Source organism: Anopheles ziemanni, chromosome 3 (genome assembly GCF_943734765.1).
Source record: "Anopheles ziemanni chromosome 3, idAnoZiCoDA_A2_x.2, whole genome shotgun sequence".
NCBI classification, from domain to species: Eukaryota; Metazoa; Arthropoda; class Insecta; order Diptera; family Culicidae; genus Anopheles; species Anopheles ziemanni.
In genome coordinates, this window is record NC_080706.1 from 12,222,718 (window position 1) to 12,242,770 (window position 20,053).

Genomic DNA, 20,053 nt, shown 5'->3' on the forward strand with positions numbered 1-20,053 from the left:
CCAGAGAGAAAAACGGCATGTTTACAGAGACAGTTTGGCGAGCTGCCGCCAACCGACCGAGTGTGGGCCGTGCAGGTATATGTGAGTGAGTGTGTGTGTACGTATGTGTGTGTGTGTGTGTGAGTGTCTGTGTGTGTGTCAGCGGTCGATAAAAGTCGCCATGGTTTCAGACAACTGTTCGCAAGAAACATGCTCAAGGAGGCAGCAGCAAAACGAAAAAAGGAAACCTCATCTATGACGATCTCGTCGACCTTAATGCTGGCTTCCGTTGTGGGTAGCGGCGGAAAACTGTGCGGAAACGGCCACCGAATGATCATTCAGCAATCTCTGGTCGAAGGGATGACCGAAGCTTCCGAAATGTTCAATGTGGGAAAATGGCCAATGGCCGGGAAATATCATATGGTGATTCGGGCTTCGGACACGTTCCTTCAAAGGTCATGGAGAAGCCTGGTGTTTTGATGGTTTGCCAGGCTTGGTTGAGAGATTAAAAAAATAATAAGCAAATATTCTACAACATCGAAAGCGGATTTAATGAGATTCATTACACGGATCATCCGGTTGCATGGCAGGATATGGTTTTCCCCTCATGGTGGAGTTTAATTTTTTTTGGACGTTAGAAGACCCGGTGCGTGTGGTTATATTGAAGCGCACAGACATTAGTTTCCTTCTGGTATGGTATACTTGGCACAGAATGTGAGTAATTTGCATTCTTCAGAAGCGTTGATTCAGTACCGCCTTGGAAACCCAGACGGTAATTGTAACCAACTGGCTAGCGGCAGACGACTTCCGTTGTTGTTTTCTTTTAGAGAGTTCGATACGAACGATGCGGTTGGTATGTTGCGGTGTGTCACAGTAGTTAGCTGACAGTGAACGACCGTAATTCATTCGATCGAGCAACGAACCATCCATGACTTACACTCTATCGGAACGGTCTTGGAATGTAAACTTAGTGGAGAGGGGAGAGGGTTTGTCTGGGGACTTCATACACAAGCATACATAAGTACCAGATTTAGAACAGCACGTCCGAGGTAAGCGAAGTACCGGGATGGCCATCCGAATCCAAAACAAACGAGGGATTTGCTGACATTGAGTTTCGTCAGCTACTCGCCAGCGGTTTTGTTCTATCTTCATGTCCGTTTAAAAAAAAGGGGGGAACGATAAGATTCTTATTTGTGGTGAAACCCACGTTGAGTTCAAGAGGATTCGTTTCGTATTTTATTTCATCTTTGCCATGTTGGTGATTGCACTCCGTTACCTGGTGTTGTGCTTAAGTCATCTCCGTCGGTTGGAGAAACTGTTTGTTTCCATCCAGAATGGATGCATTTCTTTCGAGACCGGTGTTGCGTTCCATCGAGCCATATGGAGTCGTTTTACGAATTAACGATGACTGTGAATTTCCCATCTTCCGTCCAGCGTAGTCCCGCCTGAGAGAATTGAAAGGAAGTGAAGTTGAGTGATACAGATTGTGGTGTGGAAAGCAGTGCAAACGCAGTGTGATAAGTTGTGTTCTTTTCTCTATGGAGAGAAAGGAGGAACGGGAGAAGGAAAAGGTGAAAGCACATCGCAAACGTTCCGGGGAGCATCCCCAGCATTCGGTACGGCGCGACCTCCCGACGCCACCGCCGGATCCCACGATCGACAGACATGCGCCGGGCACGGTGCCGCCGGGTGCGGAGGTAGTCCCGGACACTGCTGAGGACGTCTTCCGCACCGGCAGCTACCAGGAGACGGACCCATTTAAGCGGCTGTTTACGTATAAGGAGCGTGAGGCACAGTTCCTACGGTTGCTCTGCGAAGGTGGTGGTGACAGCGGAGGTCCGAGCGGTGGGAATCGGAAGTCCACCACGGCATCCACCATAGGCCCTCTCCAGTCCGCCACGGTTGGTGATCCATCGTCAAAGGATGCGGTGGGTGCAACGGGAGGTGGCAGCTCACGCACCGTTCCGGCCGAGCCGGGGTTTGAGTCGGCCAACGAGTTCCTGATGCTGCTGAACCGTGCTGGACCATCGGTGGCCGCGGCTCTCTCGACGAAGGACGCGATCGATCAGCTGGATCGGTTGCATGAGCTGATCGAGCAATTTCTGACGCTGCAGGAGCAGAACATGCGAATGCACTGGCAGCTGCGTAATGTGGAAACACTGCGAAAGCTAAAGCTGATGCAAATAGCGGTAAGTCTTGTTGGGTAATCCAAAATTCAGCAGATGGACTTCTCCTCACAATACTTTATCTCCCATCTGCTTCCCTGTGTCAGATTGCCAAAGATCCCGAAGGGTTCGTGGCAAGTGCCATTCCGGAAGACACGTCGGACAACGATCTGCTGGACAACGAGATCGAACAGAATCTGGCACTGCTTGAAACGATCCTCGCCGCTGGCAACACTGCCAGCAGTAAACGAAGCAGCTCGAAACGGTAAGAACTTCCGCTGTGAACTCGATAACGCATTCCGGAGTTTAATCGGATCGCGTTGTTATGTCCCTTCCCCCCATTTCGTGCAGGGAACGTAGCAAGTCGGTGATCAACGATGAAATCGGAAACTTCCAGCTGCTCCGGAAGGAGAGCAGCGGCCGCAACTACCCACTCCGTCGCCAGAGTGCCATCTCCGACTTCAAGCCGAAGGTGTCCAAATGGACAAAGGTGAAGGCGGCGTTCAAGTGGGAGAAGACCAGTGCGCTCCCATCGAACGAGATCAAGAGCTCGGAAGCGATGATGATTCCCGTGAACAACGAAGTTGCCAGGTAGGTTGGTTGGTTGGTTGCTTGCCCGCGATATGTCTGTGCGGATGGCTGATCCCCAGGCGTCTATGTTTATCCCACAGATACCTTCGAGTGCCATCGATACCCTGCGTGGGGAGCTCGGGAGATTCCGTGTTCAGCTCGTCCTCTGGGATCGTCGTCAGCGGAGGGTCGGCACCGGGGACACCGGGCGAGAACAGTTTGGCCAGCTCGGCAGAAAACCTAACCGACATGAACGAACCGGATCCCAGCACCGGGGGCCGCGAGAGACGTAAGTGGAATAGACAAAAGAAACAAAGTTTACGATAAGTTCTTCCATCCAGCCTCCGGCTGTGCGGAATGCCATGCACGAGAGGCGTAAGAGGGATATTTTTGCTTACATTTCTCGCACACTTGGGTTCGGGTATTCGGTTTCCGATGAAAGCCAACTTTGCAAACAATCGCCTGCTCCCGCATTCCGTTTCCGAGGAGCGATGCAGGCTGGAAGATGGCAAACCGAATACCCTCTGCTGGAGCATATTTTTAGAAAGACATAACTGCATTCGCACGTAATATTGCGAGCGTCTCGAAAGCAAGCGTTTCACGAATTTCAAATTCCTGGATTCTAGAACACAGGCTGTTAACTATTTTTGTTTTCTCGTTACATCATTTGTTGATGAAAACAATATCGTGGTGCTACACGCTGAGTAGGCCATTGCAAAAACGTGAGATCCTGTTTATTTTTCAACGATCATATCAGATTCTTATACTTCTCGATTCTTATGACATCTACAAGGGCAAGGGGTAAATATTTTAAATATCCCAGCGACAAACCTCCGTTTTTGCTTTAAATAAAATATAGCAGATTTTATGGAGACACTACGCAACCCTTTGCGATGGTTTATGTAGACAATCCAGTCGTTAGCTTACGCTTGTAGGTACTTTTGAAACTGTTTCCTTGCAAAATAAGTGTACGTTTTGACGGACTGACAAGATTTGCGTACTGAGTAGTGGTATAAAAATCCTGCCTCTAATCTGCACTTTGAGCGAGCCCATCCCACTCCGCAATCGCAAAATCTGGAGCGCTTCATTCGTTCTGCGTCGATTTGTTTAGAGCGTAACTGGCGGGATGGGATGATGATGGTTACCTGGCGCCAGCCAGCACGCGCCAATCCACCGCACTGGACACCCCGCGAGCTTTAACCGTGCACTTTCGGGGTGTGATTTGCGTCAAAAGCGAATGATGATACTATAAACATGGCGCCGCCCCACGGAAGACTGGGTACGCGCAATGAACACTAGAAAGTATCACTCCTTGCTGCGAAGAGGTTGATAGTGTGAGAGGGGGAAGTGAACTCGAATTGCTTCCCTCACGCTACTTCCTGCCAGCAGCAAGCGGAAGATTAAACCGTCATGGAGCTAAACTTAGTACTCGGGAGCTCGGTTTCGGCTGTGCCGATTTGCTCGCGATGAGATTATGACTTCATGGGGGCAGGAAAAACAAACAGATCTGAGGAAAAACCAAATGTTCGATGTACTTACGGTCATTGCACAACTTATCCGGAACTTAAATAACTCAAGTACCTTCCGGGCAGGGCCACCCGAGCGCCAGTTAACCGACGGCGTTCCGAATCCTTCCACCATACTACTTAGCCGATGCACTTGAGTGCTTCACTTTCTTATCCTTTCGAAGCTGCGACCGACTGCTGTGGTTTGTGTCTGCCAGCGTGTTTGGGTGCTAACGCCTCTCCCTGCTCCGGGACCGACCCCGCATGTCGTGTGAAGTAACCGCTACCCCGCACAAAACGCGACAAGATTCCGCTCAAATACCGGCCCCGACCCGTACGAAAATACCAGCCCTGAATGGAGCGTGGAAGGAATTTGGGGTTATTTTTAAAACTCTTTCTCCCGGCGTGCTGAACACCACACCTGTAGAGCGGTTATGGACCGGCCGCGGACAGCACCGTACCGTGCTATTCCCTTTGCTCTTTTTGTCTGTGTGTCTCTATTACACTCTCCCCGGTGAATTCTAATCCAATCCATGTACCGACGCGGCGGGAAAATGGGGGCACGGTTGATGGTTTTTCGGCCCGTTTGTGACCCCAAAAAGGGGGTAGATTTTTTTTCATTGAGTTACAGTTTACGTGTGGGACAGGGATACTGCACTGTGACATGGTGGAATTTTTCCCCTTTTTGGACCACGATGTCGCATTTGGATGGCGTTCATACGGTTGGTTGAGAGGAATATATTTTCCAATTGTATTTGAACTTTTTTTTTACGAATGGATGGCAACCAGGAAAATGATTCGTTTAAGGTTTCTTGGTATTATTTTCGCATTAAAACAAATCACGATCGTTCAATAGCACGATCTATTTTTCGCTGCATCGAAAAAGCACAGCCTCAGTATTGGAAAATGCCATGTCCATTCGGCAGAGTGTTGGTAACACGTGCTCCAAAACACCGGAGCAGGCGTTTGTTATCTAAACGTGGCAAACAAGGGTAACACAATCGTCGCAACATGAAGCTTATCTATTTGGCACAGCGGAACAGGTTTTCAGACTAGCCGTATCTTAAACAAACAGTGCGCAAAAGAGAAATGTGGCATAAGAACCACAAACATGTTAAGAAATTGTGTTGACTAAACAGCATTTGAAACGGTTCTACATCGGTTGTTATGTTACGTTGTCAACTTGCGCGAAAATAATATCAATTGGGGTTTGTTTTGTCGTTTGTTTCGGTTCGTAAATGGGTAGGATCTGTGCCACCAAATCGTCTTTTTTCCCCTCCCCGCGGCGGACGGCATTGACCGGGCACTCCGGGGATGCTGATGACGCTCGAGATACCCGAATGCAACATTTGCCATCCCCCCTCCTAAGCGTTTCTCCTGCGAAAGGGTTTGTGGAGTTGCGGTTTAAAAATAATTACCCGTCGGTCGGTGCACGGTGGGGACGCATGGTGCCGCATGGCTTTACCGTATCTTTGCACTGAGCAAAGGAGGGTGAAGGGGGGGGGGGGGGGGGGCTGAATTCTGTGGTGCATCGGAGCGAAGGAGATGGTTGAAGAAAATCACGAAAAGCGGTAGACACTTTGCATTCCCGTGGTACGCCCGTGGGTTCCGGGTTCAAATGAGATCGCACGGGATGTGTTCGGAACGCCAGGGATGAGGAAAGCGCCACCGCCACTGGCGTGCATGTGTGCGTGTGTGTGTGTGTATGAGGAGGATAAAGAAAAACACCCGATGCAGTACGTATTCGGCGGTTTCGGTTCAACGCAAGCTGCACGCAACCAACGGCTCCGGCAGCCGCTTTGGAAGCCGCTTCTCCCGTCGAAACCCGAGAGCTTAAAGATATGCTATGACATAATCGTTCTATTTTGGGTTCGACGCTGCGCTGCGCGATTCGCACCCGATTCACCGCTCGTCGGTCCGTTTCCTAGCGGCGTTGGGCTGTCGGCACTAGCGCGCCCCGTTTCGCATACTTTCACCGTACCTCCTGCTCATCCTGTCCCGAGAGCGGCGGGAGAAATCCCGTTTCAGCTTTCCCACCACCCTGCGTTCACCCTTCCAGCTGACAGTTTTTCCGATGAGCACGAGCGGACTATGTTCGGCCTGCAGGAGGGCAAATAGGGGGACACATGAACATATTTGAGGCGGAGATCCAAGCCCTACGACACCATACGGGCCGCAAGCAGAAGGATCGTATCTGTGTGCTTGTTTGTACGGTTGTGTGCATGTGTGAGGGGGGAAATTGATGAGATTTGTAGCGCGGAAAAGGAGTAGGTAGGCCTCGTCTTCGCGTGGGAAACAGGTGATTTTACTTTCAATTGACACACCCGAGACGGCTGGCCGATCATTAGTGTAAAGTAGGTCAAACGCGTCGCCGTCGGTGGTTTCCTCCCAAAAGAAAAATAAAAACTAAACGATACCGGTACCGGTTCAAAATTCATTGGCCATTGGTGCGTTTGTATTGGGGGGGTGGGTGGACTATGTTTCGAACGCCCAGGATCCGCTCCACGAGATCGAGTGATCGTAATCGTCGAACCGTTTGGAGGTCTTCCATCTTGCGTTCGATCGTGTCGATAGGGATTTCCAGACGTTCCCTTTCGCTTTCGCGCTACCTCACCCCGCACACGGGCCCGCCTTTCCCTGGAGCCGACAACAATAAACAAACTTAAAATAATCTCGAGCCAAAAGCGCTATCATCGGCTCGCACCCGCGGTTCGAACGGTTTCGGGTGCTCTGGTTTGTGTCAGCTCGCACCCGCGCGCAACCACCGGACTTTTCGGCCCAGTTCCCGAGTTCCCGAGTGCGCCTGTCGGCATATAAGTTTTCCCTGGATGGACTGGAATGTTTACACAAATAAAAAAAAAAAAAAACAAAGAGAAAAAAGGAATTTGATATCCACAAAAAAGTGACTGCCAGCATAAGAACAATAGACCAAATTAGTGCGATTTTATATGGTTGCATTTGGAAGTGTTTGGTAAATTTTAACACCGAATTTGATTTTCGAACTTATTCGAAGCAGAATTTAGTTTGAAAGTTTTCAACCGAGTCAACATTTTAACGCTTTTATTTCCGCTTTTCCAAACTAACCCAGCGAAACAAAGGCCTCCGGGCCCGAAACGCAAAACGAACGGTTGGCGGAGAGGCGTTGAAGTGTTTGCCGATCGTTATTATTTATGATCCCGCGGGACGCGGGTGCTTTCCTTTTATTTATTTCTTCATTTCGGCGAGTGAAGCAACACACGCACACACATACATACAGATTTCGCGTCCTCGCAGCGGTGTCGATGAAAAGGCTTTTCCGGTAGCAGTGTATTCGCGGCGAGGCATCTTTCCCGTGCGGTGACGGAAACCAACTGTTTCTCGGGTCGCGATGGGATTTAAATTTGTTTGCTTGATCCAACAGGCAGTAAGTGGAAAAACTCCATTGCAAAAGCCGACCGGTATATTTATGTTTGCAGCAAAAACTCACGTTCATCATAGATTATGACATCAGCAGCATTTGACAAAAGATGAAAAGAAATCACATAAAAATTGTCGAAACTTGTTTGCTTGATGGAGTTGTGGAAACATTCCGAGGAAGCTGGCCTCATGTTTTGTTCAGACATTACTTTATTAGGCAAACAATATACCACCCCAAAACAGTTTCCACTGCCTGTTCCAAGGCCTTACGGATCCCAACCTTGGTCGCGATCGTTACGTTTTGCCAAAATAGTAAATCAACACGGGCAGCAGCGTGTTCCAGGTCCTTCCTTAGTTTACTTCCTTCACCCTTTCGGCACCCGCCAGATACGCCACCCAGTGGTGCGCGGAAAAAACTTCGGTGCGAGCCGAAACGTGCGAAAAATTAAACGCCAAAAGGCGGGAAAGAAATGGGGAAAAGCAAGTGGCATAAATGATGATCGTTTCCCCTGATCCCGCACCGTTTTCTTCCGCTCCCTGCGTTCCGTTCGCAAAGACTGCACCCAAACAGTCCTTCCGAGCGAGTCCTCCCAGTGGAGCTCGTAAATCAAAACGCTGAATGGGTCCTCCGCTCCGGGAGGAAATATTTTCCCTCCGGACCTGGGATGGGGAGGGAGGGGGAGGTGGCGATAAATAATGGCTCCACGGCCGGACACCACGGGCGGTCGGAAAATCGCAAAACTGCAACACCAATGCGTGCGTATTTTCACGGATCGTGCCCTTGTGCACGCGTGCGCACATGTAGTTGTGTGTGTGTGTGTATGTGTGTTTTTGTGTTGTGATTTTCTTCTGTAAACACGCCCAAACATGCCCCTGGGTTCTGCTGCGCATTCGATGAAGTGGGCAGCTCGGCTCGCAGTGGGACTTCTCAAGTGGTGTTTTTATTCGTATTTGCATTTAGCTTCTTTAGTCATTTTTCCACTCTGCCCCTTCACTCCCCTACCCCTCTAAAAAGTCCCGTAAATGTCTTGGGCGAGGGTGGAATACTTCTGGTAAAGGTTCCGTGTTGCAAACGCAGTTTAGTGTTGTTGATTGTTTAGGATTCCGTTAAAAAAAAGATAAAGTTTCAATTTCAACCGCTATAACGCATATTCGAGGTGAACTTCTTTCGGGGGATGCAAACGTGACATATTCTCTCCTCTGATCCTGTTTGATGTGATACGCAAATGATGACTAATTCGTTCTATCAAATAACTTGCACCACGATGGCCTTGTTTGCGGGCAAATAACATCAATTCTTCCGACCGGAAAAGACCAGCTACGCACGTTCCACATCAACCCGCGCGGACTCGACGCCATCGACGACGGCGGCCAACCGTTGGACACTTTTTCGACAGACAGTGAGTCGAGACATGTTTATGTTTATTTATTTTTCACACCACACCGTAGTTCCGCCATCGCGCATTTTTTCTTTCTTTTCCACCGGTTGGGTTTTGTTCTTTCGTCGATCTCGGCCGGCCCCAAGTGTGTGTTCCCCGGTTGGCGTGGACAACATCATCACGTTTGTTTCGCTTTGGAGCCGCGCGCGTAGGCGGTTGGCTATTGGGTTTGTCGCGGAAAACTCACCCGCCGTGTCTACCCGGTGTGGGACGGTTGCGAAATTTCTTTCGGCGTGTCGCGTTTTGGAACCGGGAAGAAGGGTGCGAACCTTGGCGGAAACTGGTTGTGATTGCGTTTGGTTTTTTTTTTTGTGAATCCCCTGATTTTCCTGGTTTTCCCCGTTGACCTTCAGTCGGGATTGCGTTTGGGGCACGGGTCGTTGGAGCTGGGTCGTTTACCTTGCGCTCGTTTTATGCTCTAAATTTGGTCCAATTTATTTTTCCTTTCCGATCCCAGGTTTTGTTTTCCGCTGTTTCTTTTGACATCACGCAAATGAGAATGATCGTGCTTAGACTGTTTTGTAGAAAAATTTCAATTTCAAATTTCAATCTCTGAAAGATGGAGACGCCATTATGCTTGAAACATATTTGTTAATTTGAAAATCTAGATTTTGCGAATAACTAAATAGATTAATTTATACATTTTTATGCTTTCTTATTCATTTTCATCCATCAAACCAAAGCGTCCTGTTTGCATCCACATACTTACTGTTGATCACTGGATTGCACGAGCCAGAGAAAAAGGAACAATATTTGGCACGGTCAAAACGCCAAGAACCGCGCCCTTCCGAGCCAAATCCGTCCAACGTACGCCATTCGTGCGGCCCCCAGCTAAACGCACGCGAAACAATTAATATAATTGTTTTTGCTGATTTGTTGATTCGCGACTGTTTATTTAATGTTCCTTGCCCCTGCGATCGATGCATCCATTTGCGTCCGGCTTGGTTCGTGTCAAACGCTTAACGTACGATCGAAGAAACGATGGTGGGGGGATGGGTTCGATCAATAAATAAATTGAGGAAAAGCTCACTTTGAAAGACCGTTTGATCGATGCCCTACAATCGATGGGCTTGGAAAGGGGAGGGTAAGGGAAGTGCGATGGTAAGGGAAAGGGTTCTAATGTGGTAAGGCCTGTTCCGTCCATCTTTTGTGGGGTCTATGTTTTTTTTGTGTTTTCTACTGGGTGGTCGCACGTCACAACGCACTAATTTGCTCTAGATGTCATGTAAAAATAGTAGCGTCTTTAAGACGCAAAACGAAACGTTGCAATAAGCACGCGATGTTTCACGCACGCAGGCGAAAGTGCAAGGACCGGCCATAGGATAAAAGTAACGGGGGGCATGTTAGTGGCCCACGTTCGGAAAAAACGTACTGCTGGTAGGTAAATCAAAAGCAGCGTGCCCACATCTGACGAATCGACCCTTGGATTGCGCCTTGGCCCGGGCACAATGCCACCGAGAGTTGAACGAAACTATTCGTAACTGCATTGCTTACGCACATGCAGCATGCATCGTACCGTTGATCACGTTTTTCACAATCTGCACTCGGCTTGCTAAAGGAAATCCGTCGAAGCTGCACTTGGTTCACTTTGGAAATGAATTGTTAACTGAACCAGAAACACGATCCCATTCCGAAGAGTATTAGCTGGGTGTGAAAACAGTGTTGTCCGTTTCCTCATAGCCCTTCGGAATGTGCCCTCCATGGGATAGGCATTCGGTTTAAAGAGTGCGGCGGGTATTCCTCGAAGAAATAAAAACCCCTTCCCTCTATGGATTTACTTCCAGCGTACGCGCTCCGTGCGCGAGGACGGGAAAATAAATATGACGATCGGTTGTACGCAATTGGCAGTGGTCGAAAGTAGCGCGCACCGACGGACCGTAGTGGACTTCAAAGAGCTCCGGTTTGGGCGGAAATTGATGAAAATCTTCACTTTTCCAACGGCAATCGAAGGACTGGCGAACGGAGTCAGTTTTACGATTTCAGTCGAGAAATGTACAAATATTGATCAAGGGTATGTTTTTTGGGAAGGAGCGAAATCTTGAGGATTGTTTTTTCAGTCATGGGTCAGGGTTGGAGCATAGCTGCCCTTATAGATTATCCCAGTTTTCGGTCTAGGTCGTTTCCTAGTATTTATTTAAATCGTACCATTTTAGAGTTATTGACTTGTCAAAAAGTGTTCTAATAGTATAGTTCTAATACACAGGGAGTCATTTTTACTTGTTTCGTATAAGATTTATATCATATAAATGGATCGGATTAAAAGCGAGTTTAAATTATTTAACCGCGCATATTGAATCCGAGTAAGTTTTAAACTACTGAATTTTGCAGACAGAAATCTATTCAAACTACCAACATTTTAAACTAGCTGATAACAATTTGAGGCCTGGTAAGGCCTCAAAACAGATCAAATTTATTGACTTCTCTAATAAAATTCAGATCTTCTTAGACAAAACGTAGAACCATCAAATTATTGTGTTCATTCTGATTAAAACAAAGTTGAAATGATGGTTTTAAAAATTTACTCTGATTGTTCTGTTTTGTTTTTCGGGATCGATCAACAGGACATTTCTAGACGAAAAAAAATTGGTAGTGCATACGGATTGAAAAGATAAATTTTTAAAATGTTAAAGTTTGCTGCATGAAGTTCGAAAATTTGAAAACACACTGAAATACTGAAAAAAGGGCGTTAAAAGATAAGAAGCCAAGGTTTGTGCCGTAAAATCCGGCATCCAGCGAGAATGATCATTTAATCACACTAAAATCGGACACATACGGGCGCACCCGGGGCACATAAACACCAACACATTAAAACAGTTTAAGCGCAAAGTAAACAAGTCGTAAAATGTGGCGAGGGATGAAAGGGGGAGAGGGGGTGAGGGGGGAATGGAGAATCAAACCGTGAAACACATCCTCTCATTTTTCACCCCTTTTTCGCGTGGTAGTATTTTTTTTTTTCTTATGTGGGGTGGAATTTTCGCGCTCGCCGTTCGCGCGGTTTTTTGGGGGAAAGGAAGTCCATCGGTGTGGCGCGCAAGCTGCCGCAAAGATGCCGCAAACATTGACCAGGCAAAAGAAAAAAAAACACCCGTCGGTGGGAACGGCCAGAGGGCAGGAGGGTGATCGTGAGTCGTGGCAGTCGCAGTCGATTTCGAAAGTGAAAACATATGGTCCCGAGGGGAGGGGGAGAGGAATGGATGACGCCGTTCGCCGACGATGCGCCACTCCGCCAGGCCGAAGAAGTTCTTGGAATTCGGAGATACCGTTCGATTGAAGGGTGGTGGTACTTCGGCTGCGGGCGAAGATTGAAGCGCAACCAGTCCCATTTCCACTGCCAGTTCCCGTTTGGAGTTCATCGGAGCCAGCTTTTGGGAGACGTTTCTGTTGTTTCTGTTGCCTGTTCCGGTTGGAGTTACGCCACCCGTAGACTCGGGGGTAGCTTAGGCCGGGGTGGGAGGTGCCTGGAGCGGGAGTGAGCGAAGATGCGTTGGATTCGATAAAAATATGTCGATCCGGCTAAATATAGCGCGGGCGGTCTGTAACACCCGCACGTTTTCACGATCAGCGAAGACAGAACGTCGCATTTGGTGTCGGCGGACGGGGGAGTTCCGTTGGCATGGGGTGTCATTGGGACACTGGCCGATGCGAGGTCGAACCGACATCACCACTACCAACTAAGCAATCAACCAACCGACCAACCGGTGCCGATGATCGTCAATTTAGTTAATTGTTTACGGAGACGAATCGATTCGTCAGCGTGGCCCGGAGATGGCCGGACGCTGCGATGCCGTGTTCGCAGACAAACTGGTGTCATGCTGTCTCCGCTCGTTCTGCTCTTTCAGATGGCAAACGGGACTCGGTGAAGAGCACGGACCGGGGCAGCCAGGAGGAGGATGCACGCCGTTCCCGGTCGCTCGATGGTGAGGCAATTCTCGAACCAATCCGCCAGATGGATAAGGTAAGTGTAGCGCAGGAGCGGAGTAGGCCAATGTGTGGGTGTGTGTGTCACATCTCAACCCATGGTCGTGGATCATTAGATTACTGTTCGTCTTTGGAGAGGCTGCTCGCATAACATACTCTTTTCGTTTTTTTTTCAAGCAGAATAAAAACAAATCGGCCTGGAGCAAAGTGAAGGGCATCGTGAAGAACCATCGTGGCTCGTTGAAGTCGAACGAGTCGCGCCGAAATGCGACCAAACCATCGAACAGCGTGGGCTGCAGCCGGGAGGCAAGTCCCTGCGAGTCGATGGACGCGTGCGAGATGGCACAACATCAACACCGGGAGCGCTCGGATTCGTTCTCCTCCAGCCAAACATCGCCCGGGCATCGGTCGGCGGCGGTTACACCGACCTTTTTGCTTCTGCCGGCATCGACGGGGGCCACCACCGCGGGGGATAGCAGTGGTGGGGCGCAGAGTGGTCCCAACTCACCGTGCGGATCGGTACCGACGACGCAGGGCACATTTTCCAGCGGCGACGATGCTGACTGGCGACCATCTAGTGTGACCGAGTACCGAACGGTGCGAAGTGGCAGTGGTGATAAGGGAGTCGCGGCCGGAGGATTGTTGGTGGCAGCGCAATCGAGTGTTGGAACAGCCACCAACGTCACTACGGTCACTAGTAGCACCAGTAGCAGTGCGACTACCAGAAGTTCCCGCAAGAGCAAACACATACCTGATATTGAATCCGTACCTGAGGGAGTCCCGATCGAAACGAGACCACACGGCGGTGGTGGTGGTGGTGTCACACAGTTGGTGCCAGCGGCCAGTAGCAATGCCAGTAGCAGTAGCAGCAGTATTAGTAAGCTAAGAAAATCTCCCCCAAAGCCACTCAGCCTTAGCCGGCAGCAGGAGTCGATCGATGTGTCCGTGTCGGACCAGGGGGACAGTGCCGGGATGTCGCTGTCCTCCTCGCCCGGTCCCAAGCACTCTCCGAAGCGCAAAAGCTACGCAGGCCTTTCGGTTGAACCGGACTCGGGTTCGCTGCCCGCCAGTCCGTCCGGCAAGCAGTTCACTTTCTTCGGTGGCAGCGCGGGTCCGTCGGAACGTGTGGCCGAAATCGTCGAGGCGGACTACTCGAGCGGGGACGTGTCGGATCAGAACACTCCGAAGCGGAGACCATCGCCCAAACATCGCACCCTGCAGCGCCAACGGGAAGAGATCGAGCGGCGTTATCAGGAGCTGCAACTGAAGTTACAGCGCGAGTTCGACGCCAAGCAGCAGGAATGGGAGCGGATGCGACCGGCGGCCTTGCTGATGAACAATAGCCCCCGTAAGTATCGCCTAGCGTCGAGCGAACGATGGTGGCTCTGGAACCACTGAAATTGTAGCGGTTGGTATATTCCAAAGTATTGCTTCTAGTAAACCAGCTGTTGAAGGAAGACTCGAGCAGTCCATCCAGTAAGGCTCAACCGCCGCCAATCGTAGAGGATAACCTGACGCCGGACTTTAAGAAGAAGCTGACCGAATGGCGCTCGAAGGTAACCCGGGGGTCTCTCTAGTTCTCAAAGCAGAGTTTTTGAAAGTGCACTGGAAACTAATCGTTTCAACTAATCTTGCTTCAATGTCCACAGCAACATCAACCGCACTCGTCGAAAGATGTGGCAGACTCGAAGAAGAAACCCATCACCGACTGGCAGCTGTGGAAGACGGGACAGATCAAGCTGGAGGGTCAGGGATTGAAGCAGTTACCGGATGCCAAAGATCTGCCGGAAGATTTCCAGAAAAAGTTATGTGAGTACAACTTTTTAGTTGCCATTTTGATGCAATGTAATCAATGTTTGTATTTACGCCTCAACCAGCGGAATGGAAACAGATGAAGGCAGCGAACAAAGTCCCTCCCTACTCGAGCCAAACGTCCCAGGTAGGTGGCGGTGAGGCGAGTACGTCAATGAAACGCCAGCAGCCCCCGAAAGGCTCCGCCGGTGCGGTCAAGAAGTCCAAGACATCCGACGAACTCGAGAAGCACAAGACGGAAGGGTTGTCCAAGCTGAAGGCGCTGGTGGGAAGCGAAGCACCCAAAAAGGAACTGGTGGTGCAGACAACGAAGGGTTTCATCAAGTTCGAAGGCATCTCGCGAAAGTTTACCCGCAAGCTGTTCGAGTGGGAAAAGGCAAAGGGCATTGGACCGGAGGCGTCCACCATTGCGCTGTTACATCCGGGATACGCACCGGTTGTGGTCGAAAACCGTGGTGTCGTGGTGGAAACAAAACGTACGTTGGCTTATAGAAGTTGTCGGAAACATTCCAGTGAACCAGGGGTTCTTAATCTTTTGTTTTTTGCAGGAGAAAAGTCACCAGGACTTGCCCGATCGCTGTCTATGGATAGTATTGCGCCAAACCCTTCCGCTTCGTCCATTTCCCATCAGCCATCAAGCCTGTCACTCAATGATGCAGATGAGTTGAAGGACGTCGATAAGGATAGTGGCTCGAACCGAAGAGTTTCCTCAAACCCGGAGCTCGAGCTAGCGCCGGAAAGGGAAGAACCAGGTGCCGTTTTGGTGGAGGTCGAGGATGAGGTGTTGGAGGTGGTGGATCCACTGCTACCGGTACTTCCCGGGGACGAACGGAGACAATCGACAACGCTCAGTGTAAACCAGAAAGCTAAAGAGTAAGAAATTGTTTATCGGGTTCCCGCTTTGACGAGTGATTTGATAAATTTCGTTTCTTTTGTAGCCCTGGCTATACGTCGAGACCTTCGAGTAATAGCAGCACGATTCTTAAAGACTCCACCAAGCTACTCATACGGCTGAGCGAACAGGATTCGGTCGATCGGGACGAGGTGCGCCGGTTGAAGATAGTACTGCGCGCACTCATCGCAACCCTGCCGGAGTTTGTGGAAACCGGCTCGCGCAACAGTATTGCATTTTTCGTCTACATGAAGGACCTCGCCCTGGACGTGCTTCGCCATTTGCACCGCTTTGACGATGGTTCACTCGCTGGGGATGCGGGCACCGTGCTGGCCAACGTACAGACCATCAATGGGCTGGTTGCGGAGCTGAAGAAGTCGCTCCATTCGTACATGAAGTACGCCACCGGAAACGCCAACGGTCGAACGAAGGACGAGGACATCCCACAGATCAGTATTACGCCCGCACTCGGGGCACAGGCGACGAGCTCGATCCAGCGCACGGAAGACTCGTTGCGCAGTATGGCAACCATCAACGTGACACCGACGTTCGTGTGCAACGCCGTACGGGTCAATACGGTCGAACTGGTGCAACCGACCCCCTCTTCCCGTCGGTTTCCCGTGAGCTCGGAATCTGAGCCAGCCCCACTAACCTCACAATCGCCCGATTCGTCCGCTCACACGCCCGACCCGGCGGCAGTGGAAGTACCTTCCGCCACGACACGTAAGGATTCCCCCGAGAAGGACGGGGGAGCGGGCAAAAAGTTACAGCGGAATCTAAGCAACGGAAGCCGGCGGAAGACACGCATCAAACGGATGGGTTCGCGGCAAAGTAGCAAGACCGAAAGCGACAGCGACGACAATCCGCAAAACTACGTGCTTGATGTGCCTCGAAAGACAAAACGCAAGACAAGCCGAGCGAAGAAACCGTCCTCAGATTCGCTGGAAAAGCTGACCCCCGGCCCAGAGCGTGTCGTGGACGACGTGGTGTACGTGCTGAAGATACGACCCGGGCAGAAGATTGAGCAGGTGGAGCGTCCACAGCCTCAGAACGCTTCGCTCAGCTGTGTGTCACAGGGTGCTGGAGATGACGTGCTCATATCACCGCAGGAAACGTGCGTGGAACTACTAGAGGCACCTCCCAATCCGACAGTTACCACAAGCGTGCTGGTAAAAACGAAGCGTAAACTCTTCACGGCGGTTGACAGTGAGGGAGCAGCGGCGTTGGGTAGTTCCGGGAGCATCAATCAAACGGTCGCCATCAGCCATGAGCTCGAGTCAAGTTCCGGTAACGACCCGGAGACGGTGGTGAACGTCGTCCTTGCACCCAGTCCCCAGGAACAGCAGAAGCTGGTGACGAACCTTCCCCCACTGCCACAGTCTCCAGGTATGCAGCGAAGGGTGGACCACTCGAAGGCACCGGCGAAGGAGCTTTCACCCAACATTCGACTCATGATCGCCAAGTACAATCAGCGGCTCACGACGGAGAAAGCCGGAGGCACTTCACCACACAGCTCGGGGTCCTGCTCGCCCGTTGCCTGGCGATCGCCGGTGCTCGATCGACGAGTCAGAAAGCAGACGGAGAAGTATCAGGAGACCATCCAGCTATCTAAGTCGGCAAGTGCCGGCAGTTTGCGCAAATCGCTCCGACAACTAGAGGCGGCACAGCAATCGTTCGACATGGCGGGAAAGGCTGGAACTGGAGACAGCTTGGTGGTTATGAAATCGTCCAGTACCAGCAAGATTGAAGGTGCCCGGCAAGCGGAACTGCCGATGCCAAGGGAACAGTGTTTGGAGCCCGATGGGGCGAGGGAACAAGAATCTTCAGAGCTGGGCACCTTCCCGGCGTACGATAGTCTACGGCGGCGTGACACACTGTCCAGGCTGGAGAGGAGCAGGGCACTAGCAGGCAGAGACCAGCAGCCTACAGACACGGGGAACGAGTCCTCCACAAGTACAACGAAGGGATCGACGACGAGTACGGGAACGATCAAGAAGGAACGGCTGTACAAGAAACGTACCGAATCTCCTATCGCCAGCGGGACAACTAGTGCGACAGTTGGTGGCAGCGGTGGAAAGAAGGTAGCGACACGCGGTGACAAATATGCCCGGTGCCGATCCGTTCCGAATGAGGAGTGCACGGTGGAGGTTTCGATTTCCTCGAAAGCTCTAAAGCCGCCCAGCCCTCGATTGATCGCTCGTCGGCGGCTCAACCTCGAGCAGCAGCACCGGGTAGAATGCTCTCGATCGGCTCCGACGACACCACTCGACGAAAACCGGACCATTCTGACGGTGCCGATGAGTCAGCGGGCTCTCAAGCTGAAGAAAGCTAAGGAAGAGTTTCTGCGCGCTCCTAGTCATTTGGATCGAACAGGACCTCGAACCTCCCCCGCCGAGGATCAACTCGCCTGGAGCAATCGCATCAGCCAGATCAGTGCCACCAGTACGGCGTCCTCCAGTCTACTGGAGAGTGATCTGATGCTGATGAAGAGTGCCAGTGCCGGCGTGATCGGCACGATGGGATCGTCGATCGCCGATGAGTCGGAGTTGCTGGCGGCACAATTGCGTCGCAACGAGTCCGGTTCCTCGTGCACCGGGGCAACATCACGCCACAGTATCAGCACAATCGGTGAGCAGAGAGGTTCGACTACCACGGCCAGTACCTCCGGAGCGGGTCGTTTCGGCGGGCTTTCGAATCTTGCGTCGAAGCTGCGCAAGGTGAAGCTACGGCGCAGCAGCAAGGATCTCAGCCGGATGCACGCCATCTCGACCCTCTGCCGGCAGAGTCTCATGGTGGATATTAGTGGCGAGGCGGCGCGCAAAATGGGAAGCGCCCAGAGCCTCGGGCAGGGACAGGCCGATGCCGGCAGCCGGCGTGACGGGGACAGTGAGCCGCTGAAGAAATCTGGCAGCGTGCAGGCAATTTGCAATCGTTTCCGTCGTAGCGGTGAGCGCAACGAGGAGCTAAAGAAAAGCCGCAGCCTGGGCTTCCTCGAGCCCGACCGGAAGGGATCGGGATGATGATGATGATGATGGGTCACGTGCAAAACTGCACTTGTGTATTTCGCTTCGCTTTAGTAAGTGTGACCGCCGGTGTCCGTAGTTGGTTGTAAAACTTTCCGTTCGGTAAAAAACCAGTAAACAGATGCAGTGCAAAAATGGCCGTACGTTGTGTTGTGAAAAATTCTTACCCAAACTCGGGACTTGGGCGCGGTTGTTATTCGTCCGGAGAATTCGGTAGTAAGGCCACTCGTATTATGTTAGTCTAGTCCAGCTCGTTCTTCCGCCCCCTTCCGTCGGTAGGATACGCACGCTATGTAAGCTTTAGCAGAAATTGGAGATTTTCCTTCCCCAAGGCAGGACGCAACGTCAGGTATGATCAAGTCAGTCAGTATGTTCCGTCGTTAATTGTGTCACCATCCTTCCACCCCACCCCTTCGTTCTACGCCTCATACTGTTCATGTTTTTTTCATGCTCTTCCGAAGAGCAGAGTATTGATGTCTTTTTTCCTTCGAATGGAAAATGAAATAAATATGAAATGATGAATCACAATGGATGTTTTATTTTTCCTACAGCAAAATGGAATGGCGGTCCGTGCAGCTATATGGGTATATATCATCAACTGACCGCGTATCAGCCCATTGTAATCTGTTGATGGATGAACGTGCAGTTTCCTAAGGAGAAGTTGTGTGCCGTCGATTCACGTTGTTTCTAGCGCTTATCAACTGTTGTCATAGTCCAAACTCGATAGGTCATGCGTCTTATCTATTGAAGTACATCTGAGGTGTACATCTTCTGAGCGTGGCCCTCGAGTTCGTGGGGGAATTTTTCAATCGTGGCCGGATCTGTGCAATAATTTATTTGTTTCAACCATCCCATTTGGAAGGTTGGCTGGAGGAGAAATGGATGGGTAAGTTTCGCCGAGCGAAGTAATCGTTATGGCAAGCGATGGCAGGTGAGATCCACCGGTTCGTCGGCGAAAAGCGACGTTGCGCCAGAGCAGTGTCGGGCATATGTCTGGATGCGTTATGCTCGCATTGCAACACGTTTTCCGGATACAGTGTGTTGTCACGCGGGGTTTGAAAGCTTATCAGTTGGCATGCGGCCGGTACCAGCGATGGGTTACATTCTCACGGCGAATCCCTTCCGGCCGAAGCCATACACAGAACATTTACCATTTCGTCATGCGTGGTTAGATGTGGAAACCTGTGCTGAGTCAGAATGTGATGGCTGTACCTGTAATTGCAATAGGAGTTTTGTTTTGCTCTAGTTTTGGCATTGTATTGGGTATATTTCTCAAAGGCTAATACATTTGAATGGCCGTATGTTCACTTTAAATTACGTTTGTTTTACAAGGATAACTGACTAGTAAAATATG

The 20,053-nt window shown here is 50.7% G+C and overlaps 1 protein-coding gene across 1 annotated transcript; it reads left to right on the top strand.

Annotated features, from left to right (window-relative positions):
* Positions 1 to 1,517: 1,517 nt before the first annotated feature.
* LOC131288199 (uncharacterized) lies at positions 1,518 to 18,696 on the top strand. Its single transcript, XM_058317313.1, has 11 exons — positions 1,518 to 2,168; positions 2,252 to 2,409; positions 2,496 to 2,735; positions 2,816 to 3,003; positions 12,894 to 13,009; positions 13,153 to 14,320; positions 14,398 to 14,528; positions 14,622 to 14,781; positions 14,850 to 15,260; positions 15,333 to 15,657; positions 15,723 to 18,696. The coding sequence occupies exons 1-11, from the start codon at positions 1,518 to 1,520 to the stop codon at positions 18,694 to 18,696; spliced, it is 6,522 nt and encodes a 2,173-aa protein (XP_058173296.1).
* The last annotated feature ends 1,357 nt before the right edge of the window (positions 18,697 to 20,053 follow it).